We start from the raw sequence: 8,816 nt of genomic DNA on the forward strand, positions 1-8,816 counted from the left end.
CCGTGTGAGCGGAAAAAACTGTTTTACACACTACTGTCCACCACATCTCACTACTTGTACTACTTATACACACTAATCCAGTCATCGTTCACCGCACAGACAAAACAATGAGGCCATCGAGTCCCAGGTGCATTTCAGTGTTTTCAGAGCGCATTACAAATGCATAATTTCACACGCTGACCTTGCTGCTTTCGGCTGCTCTTGCTGAATCAGAAGGCATTAAAAAACATTGGGCTGCTGAGCGTTTTCATGGATTATCCTGTGGCAAGTGGGTTTTACAGTCTGAAGTCCCTTTTGACCTCAACAGCCAGCAATGGGAATTTCACATCCTCTCATTCAACTAACATGAATCGCTTTAGGCACATGACAGGAAGTCTGCTAAAAGAAATTACAGGTAAGAGGGAAAGTCATTAAAGTTATTTCTAATCAGGAAGTTTGGAAAGTCCAAAACACCTATTTGTGTTTATAGCATTTTAATCTGACTAAAACCAGTTTTAAACAGGTAAATAATATAAATTACTGGACTTTTTTCTTTATTTTCAAATTTCAGCTGTACTTTTATCAGTATTGTCAAGGCTCATGGTTGTTTCAACACAGTATTAAAAAACCAGTCAGCTCTATATTCAACTGGTTCAACTGAAATAACAAAGAACTATTACCAACACTTGCGAAAAGACCAGCTACCACTATCACCACTGCTTCATTTCCTGATGCTAATTAAGCCACCCACACTTCTGTTTTGGCCATAGCTAAAGTAGTCCACGTCCTCTCATGCGCAAATATCCATTACCCAACACGTAAGCAAGCGTAGCTGTTCTGCTTGACTTTTTTCTTCCATTAGCTACAGTTTTCCATGCAGAGGGCAAAGAAATGCCCAGTGGTTTTCAGGTTGGACTTGAAACTGAGCAATCACGTTAAATAAAGCCCCTAAAAAACTGCATTTAATCTGGTGTGAGTCCATTTAAATGTACTCATCAAAAGCACACAAATATGAGCTCAAACTAATTTTTTTATGTATGTTTTCATCATTTTTCTTAGTCTTCCATCAGATACATTTCTTAAAACTTTATTTCTTCTTTTTCCTGAGGGGGTTGGGGCTCAGATTTAATTTTAGAAAAAAAAAATAAACATCCTTATTTTCTAATCTATTCAATGTTGATCTTTATATTTCAGGCCAAAATAAACACTTTGCACTCTTCTGAAACCATCAGAGGGTGATCTGTTTTTCCATCGGCTTCTTTGTAAATCACTTTAGATGAATGAGTTCAACAAAAACAGGAAAAAAGAAACAAAGACAAACAAATATTTGATTTTGGAGCAGATCAAAACTAAACAATCATTAGTAAGAAGTAACTAAGTACAAATTCTCATCACCAATTTGGAGGTTTTATTATATCTGTGCGTTTTATTCTATTTATTTAATAGTGTGCTTTTTGCTCGACTACTACTGCTGTGGTCACCAGTTCAGATTTTACTTTTAAGAGACCTGTGTTTAAACTTGAAATTAGAACTCACTGTTAATGATTAAACCAGTGCATCAAATGGTTTAAATAAACTGCAAAAAAAAAATGTAATCATAAAAACAAAAGAGATATGGGGAATCTAGAATAAAATGTGTTATTTGGTTTCTGTAACCAGATTTAGGTCTGTACAGCAAGATTAATACTTTCTAAAAAGTAGTATTATACACATATGTGACATACAGCTCCAAAATGCTACAAACACGTTGATGAATCAGAACTGATAAACAAATAATATAATACATACATATATAACATATAAGTCGCAAAACCTTTTCCCTTCAGTGCACAGTTTATTAATAGCCTACTTCAAGTCATATATGATGAAAATATTTGTGCATTAAGCAGACATTTACACAAGACTTTGATTTGTATTACTGGTATTTTTGCACTGTTACTAGTTAAGCAACTATGCTGGTACTTCTTTCACTGCCGCAGGTGATTTCAAAAGAAATGAAGACAACACAGATATTTCTCTGTGTTGTCTTCAAAACAGATCGTGCTGGATACGTTTGTAGTGAAACAGTGCTCTCTAGTGACAACTTTTGGAATGAAAAGAAATAAATAATGACTCAAAAGTATCCAGCAGATGATGCCAGCAGACTGTTTATTAACTAAGGCCACCAGAAAACCAAGTTGTATAGCTCTTTTGCATACACACACACACACACACACACGCGCGCACACTTCAAATGTGCATTTTAGACATTAAATCACCACTGGTGTCATTTAATTTGTCCTCAAATACCAGTACAGGAAACAGACTGTATCACCTCCCCTCTACTTGAATGCGGCTCTCATCAGTCAGTTACGACTCAGTCAGCCTGCCTCATTAATAAAACTGGCTCAAACTGTAGGTCCCATCTGTGTCCAGATAAAACTAGGCCAATCATATTACATGAGGCTCTGGAAACACGTAATTGATGTACATGTGTAGCGTACTGTATGTACAAAAGGAAGCATATAAGAGATTAGGGATTAGCAGAGAGGATCACACTTCCTTTGGACATGGCATTACACAGTGTTTGTTATCTACGGCTGAAGACTGTGTCACTCAAAACAAGAAATCCCATTTAGAGAAAACCACATGATGAGGATGAGCAACACGATACTGTAAGCTGGAGAATTACAACGCATTCATGTAACATGCGCGCACGCACACATGCACTGACCTGCATGCACATACACACACACACACACACATGCACAGAGGTGTAGTTATTTGGGGAAATGACTGCATGGTCATTTGGGAGCACTCCCTGTAATTGTTTGCAGGTTGCACACACACACACACACACACACACACACATGGCTAATGGATAGCACATTCCTCATCCAGTCATGGGTATGTTAGAGAGATCATAATATATTTTGCTATGTATGGATATTTTCTCCAAACCGTGTATTATAGAACATTGCAGGACTGGTTTACCTACTGAGGCCTCTGGAAACCTTCAAATAAACAGGAGAAAAAGGAGGGACCTCACTCTGTCGTCAAAGTGGGACAAAACTCACTGATCCTAATACAGAGCTTAACTTGAAAGACAAGGCGTACCTTTTATGGCTAAATTTTCCTTGATCTCCACACACCATCTCTCTCAAGGTTTATAATTCGCACACTGGTACACATAATAGTATGAGTACCTGAGTGTACACACCCACACATAGAAAACCGTTTTAAGCCAGTAATTCCAAAAGGTCTAAATTGAAAGCTTCCAAAGGGCAGGTATTGTGCTATAATTGATTTGGACCAGAACCATAATGTCCACAGACTCCCACCAGACCACAGTCCTACATTATTCTGACCTGCAGTAATCTCATTTTCAAGGCCCTGTTAAAAACGTAAGGAATTAAAAAGAAATTTGAAGTTATTTTGAACACAATGAAACTGTTCAAAAGCTCCTGGAGTTTTTTGTTTTTTTTAAGAGTGAGAGTCCTTTCCAGACCAAGTACCAACCTTTCCAATGTGGATATCAAAGAAAAATTGCTTATCCACTGTGGGTGATCCATGGCAGCAGAGTTCCCTCCAGGCTTGTGAACTGTATGTGTGAGTGCATGCATGCTTGTATATCACATGCTCTTACACAACAGGCACTTCAAAAGCAGTGTACTGTGCACTGAACACTGTGTGCCGCTCACTCACTATAACCTCGGCATCACTGACATACCCCTCACCCCCAGAATGCATTTTCAGCGTGTTACAAAGCATGGTTCACCCACGGAAACAGAGACACTTGATTGGAGTGCACTCTCCTGCTAAAAGCTTTATTCTCTCCCCCTTTATATTTAGATTCTGTAGCGTGGAGCGAGAAATGTACGACCATTATTGACTGCTGCTTCTGGTCACAGAATCAGAGAGCAGGCCACCCAATTGTAATTCCATGGGTGGCTAGCTGGGCTTCTTCCTCATTAGAACAGCAATGTGTGGGGGGCGCACTACAAAAACAAACAAACAGAACCTCTACCCACACACCATTCATAAGATCGTGTGTGTATATGACCGGTAAATGTGTGTGTTGTTTGTTTGTGTGCGTTTATTTGACAGAGGCCACCTACCTACTTTCAAACAGCACAGGATAAACTCTGCTGCTGTTTGTTTTATGGCCAAGTTAAACAGCCAGTATGACGTAGGTTTCAATGGATAATTGAACGTTCAGGCCCTTGATCTCAGGTAGGCAACAAATCAGAGGGATGATAGATGTCTCTTCTTCTAGGGATAGGAAGTGTTGCATGGTGCATAACTGCAGAGGGATTTAAATAGAAGTCAAGTGATGATGTAAATGCATGAGCACAGAACATTACAATGAGTGCCTTATTCCCTCACCCTGCACCTCGCACAGTGAGCAGAGGTGGAAGGTAACACGGTGCGTTTATCCAGGGAGTGGAGAGGTAGATGAGCATGAGGAGATTTCAGATTTCACGAGGACATAATTCACTTTTACTGCACCATTTAATTGATGGTTGTCATTACCCATGGACTGGATTTGATATGCAAAATCTGTAACTACATAAAATGTATGATTTATTGCTTTAGATCCTTAATCCAGAGGGTGGATCAGTCAGTACCTAATGCATCAATAATTTAAATCTCCGAAGGGGTTCATCTTTCAAAATGAAGAATTTGTTTTATTAGAATTCTTAGACATTTGTGGTTTTACTGTATTATAAAGGTGTGACTACTTTCTCGCACGTAAAATTGAGCCTGCCTTTGTGATTATGAGCTGGCAATCTGTATTGATTTGGACGCTCACAAAACACATTGAACTGTGCACATAAACCCTGCCTCAAACACTGAGGTGTTTTTCAGCTTGTACAATCTTAGACACTGTGCTTACCTTACCTAATCTCATTAAAAATCTGAGAAAAAGCTTTTAACAAGACTGGGCAGCTAAAACATGGATGGCATTTCCCTTTAGTATTACACTGCGCCTTTATCTAGACCTCCAGCACTGAAGGAGTTATTGAGGACTAAGTGAAAAAATCGTTTAAAAACCAAAGAATGATATAATGTCACACAGGCTTTTTGCTTGAAAAGCATAAATGTGAAGTTGCCACATCTTGAGGAAAAATGATGATGGTGATGGTAATGATGACTGTGCTGTTTACCCTGGAGTCCCTGGAATGAAACAAATGTTTTCAGTAAAGCAGATGGCATCGTCTCTGCTCTCCCAGCTGGACATCACAGCGTCCTGTGGAGTTAATTGACCGGAGCAGTGCCACCCAACAAGCCATTTCTAATATAACTGCGTTGGCTGAGACGCTTGGGTATAGATATAATTTGGGAGGTGGGGGGCTGTACAAGGATGGAGGAAGCAAACATCCCATGACGCTCGGCTTCACAGTGACATCACCGGGTCTAAAAGAAGAGGGAGATGGGAGGCACCCCACTTATTAGGTTTCGTCGTAAGGTCCTGTTCACAAGTGAAGATGCTGCTGCCCCTCTGCGAGGAAATCTGCGAGGTGCATCAGCGGAGCGGCTGAATCATGGCATCCCGGTAAACTTCTGAAGCGCCAGGGACCACAAAAAAAAACTCCTGAGACGCACCGACTTGAGCTGCTCTGCGAGGATCTTTTTATTACTGAAACAACAACGTGTTTTGAAAGCAGATGTGACATCGTGCGCAGGAGAGCTGGAGAGCTTGAGGTTGTTCTTTGTGTTCTTTCTTGATTGGAAACGCTGGTATTCCTGTGAAACATCATAATCTTTCAACAGACAATCAGTGTAAATATCCCACCGCATTGGTTTTATTTCGCGTCATCTAAAATCACTCTTTTATTTTTCGCTATTCGAACGAGATTGTCAGGTATACGCGCGTCTCCAAACGAGGACGCACGGAAATCAGACCAATTTACTCTAATCTGATCTCTGATATCCAACAACGCCTCACCGTAAATGGCCCCAAATTAGATCGTTTTAAATTAAATCTTTCCATTTTCATGACATTAACTGAAAAAGGATCGGTCTGTGTAAAAAATCAAGTTTTAATTCTTCAGGGTGCGATGTAACTCTGCGAGGGCGAACGCCCAGCAGTGATTATTTTTTCTTTTTCTGTTTCTGTTTTTGTGGAGAAGAACGGGTTTTGAAAAGTGGCAATGCGTTTTGATTGAAAAGATCCGCGTCTTGACGCGTTCCCCAGGACTGTTTGTTGCACATAAAATGGATTTGGAAGACCTGCCGTGGAGGGTGCAAGGGAGTGATCATTTGCGAACAACACAGTGACAAAACTAGAACGGCTGAGGTAAATATGCCAAATAATTATCAATTTATTACAAAATGTATTTTAATGTAAATATACTGTTTTATTAAGGACAAAAATGCGTGATAATCTAAGAGTGTTTAACACTTTATACATTTTTTAAATATTTTGCATGTTTATTTGTTTGTTTTTGTTTGCTTGTTTTAAATTTAAAGCCTCTTGGAAAAATAATCCCAGCATGGCCTCGGTTCAGGACAGCGGCTGCTCCATGGAGCTGAGTGGCTGGAACAGCAGTGTGAGCGGCTCGGGATCCTCCGTGCCATGCAACCAGAGTGTCCTCAATCCTGCCCCCTACTCCCCGGAAGCAACGGCGGCCTTTGCCACCGCCATAACCTTAATGGTCATCTTCACTATCGTCGGGAACATCATGGTCATCATCGCTGTCCTAACCAGCCGGTCACTCCGAGGTCCGCAGAATCTGTTCTTGGTGTCATTAGCTGCTGCGGACATTTTAGTGGCCACACTCATCATCCCCTTTTCTTTAGCCAACGAACTGCTTGGCTACTGGTACTTCAAGTCTCTGTGGTGTGAGATCTACCTTGCGCTGGACGTGCTGTTCTGCACCTCCTCCATCGTGCACCTGTGTGCCATCTCTTTGGACCGCTACCTGTCAATCTCCAGGGTCACTTACGGACGTCAGCGGACACCCAAACGCATCAAAGCCGCTATTGTGGTGGTGTGGCTCATCTCTGCCATTATCTCCTTCCCTCCCCTGCTCTCTTTGAACAAGAGTGAGGGTGGCGACAAGGGGAGTGAGAGAGGACCTCAGTGCCAGCTGAATGATGAGCGCTGGTACATCCTTTACTCCACCATTGGCTCCTTCTTCGCTCCATGTCTCATCATGATCCTGGTCTACGTAAGAATTTACCAAATAGCCAAGCAGAGAACACGCTGCCCACCAGGAGAGCCCAGGAAAGATGGGGTTGGCTGTGCAACACCAAGTCAGCCTCCTCGGCATGTACAAGCCAATGGGAAGGATGAAGAAGAAAGCACACCTCCTTCATCCAACAAAACCTCAAATGCCAGACCCCCCACCCTCGCTATCACACCTTCTCCAGCTCCAGCAGAGTCTCAAACCTCCCCAAATCCCACACCCAATAATCTCCTGCAGCCTCCATCCCCTTCTCCAGCCGTGCCCACGGCCACAGAGGTTGATACCTCTTCACAAGTCCCCTCAACCCCCTCCACTGTGCCTCAGTCTGCCACCAAGACTAAAGCGGAGGGGAAGAAGGGCAAGCGTCTGCAAAAGAAAAAGGCTGACAATAACAATGCTGACAGTTCAAGCACAGAGAGCGATATGGAGCACAGCCATGGAGGGGGACGCGGCAGCACCAGCATGCCAGGGTCTCCTGCTGGAGGGGGGATCCACTCCCCAGCCTCAGTCAAGCGCTACCGCGACATGATTGCCACTTCAAAGGGGGCTCGTCTGGTGCCAGGGAGAAAGTCAAAAACAGATAACAACCCTGGAGCAGCGAGGCGTAAAGCCATGGTCAACAGAGAGAAACGTTTCACCTTTGTCCTGGCAGTGGTCATTGGTGTCTTTGTGGTGTGCTGGTTCCCCTTCTTCTTCTCCTACTCTCTCCAGGCAGTGTGCCCAGAGACTTGCACCATCCCAGGTCCACTCTTTACATTTTTCTTCTGGATTGGTTACTGCAACTCCTCACTCAACCCAGTCATATACACCATCTTTAACAAAGACTTTAGAAAGGCCTTCAAAAAGATACTGTGCAGAAGCACCAAGGGTACTTTCTTTTAGCACATAAAATTGCTGTATAGAAAATGGACATTTCTGAGGCATAAAAAAACAAAACAAAACAAAAACCAATCATGTTCCAGAACACTTAAAGGGCTGTTTAAAAAAATACGTCATATGTAAAAACTGAGAGCCACTTTTACAGCCACAGCGTGTAAACACAAACCCCGGACTGTGAAATCTCAGCTCGCAACTGGTTGACAGATTTTTACAGAGTGAGGCGAAGAAACAGACGATGAAAAAGCAGCTGAGCGAGACACTATTAACCTGCTTAGTACTTTAGTATTTCTGATAAGACTTTGAATCCAAAGTTTTATCTTTGGATGACAAGGAATAATAGATAATCCTGGGAGACAGAGGGGGGCAGCATGATAGAAGAAATGTAAATACACTATAAAACTTATAGAAGGCAGAAAACAAGTGGGAATTAACTCTGTGAATGAATACAACATATTTTTTTATACATGTTTTGTAGTTATCAAAAACTTTGGGACTAAAGAAGACAGGTAAAAGTAAGGACAAGTGGCCTTAGATTCCTGTGAGCCTAGGGCCCTTTACTTATCAATAGACAACACAAGGAGCACATAAGATTAGTGATGATTCCCTACGTCTGCAGTTTCAACTGTGTCTGTAGTCTCAATTGCAAAGCTGCAGGGCAAACATGTGTTCCTTGATTTTTATCTAAAAATGCAACAACAAGAGAAGGTTGCTGACAATCTCAAATGTGATAGCACAAACAAGGGCACCCTTTCAGACTTAACTCGGAGATTTTGTGCAGAAAGCCTT

General features: G+C 41.9%; 1 protein-coding gene across 1 annotated transcript; it reads left to right on the top strand.

The window, feature by feature from the left end:
- Positions 1–5,437: 5,437 nt before the first annotated feature.
- On the top strand, positions 5,438–8,173 carry adra2b (adrenoceptor alpha 2B). Its single transcript, XM_026188553.2, has 2 exons — positions 5,438–6,259; positions 6,433–8,173. Exon 2 carries the CDS (start codon positions 6,456–6,458, stop codon positions 8,031–8,033), a length of 1,578 nt encoding a protein of 525 aa, XP_026044338.1. The 5' UTR covers positions 5,438–6,259; positions 6,433–6,455; the 3' UTR covers positions 8,034–8,173.
- Positions 8,174–8,816: the final 643 nt, after the last annotated feature.

This window comes from Astatotilapia calliptera, chromosome 12, assembly GCF_964374335.1.
Source record: "Astatotilapia calliptera chromosome 12, fAstCal68.1, whole genome shotgun sequence".
Classification (NCBI taxonomy): domain Eukaryota; kingdom Metazoa; phylum Chordata; class Actinopteri; order Cichliformes; family Cichlidae; genus Astatotilapia; species Astatotilapia calliptera.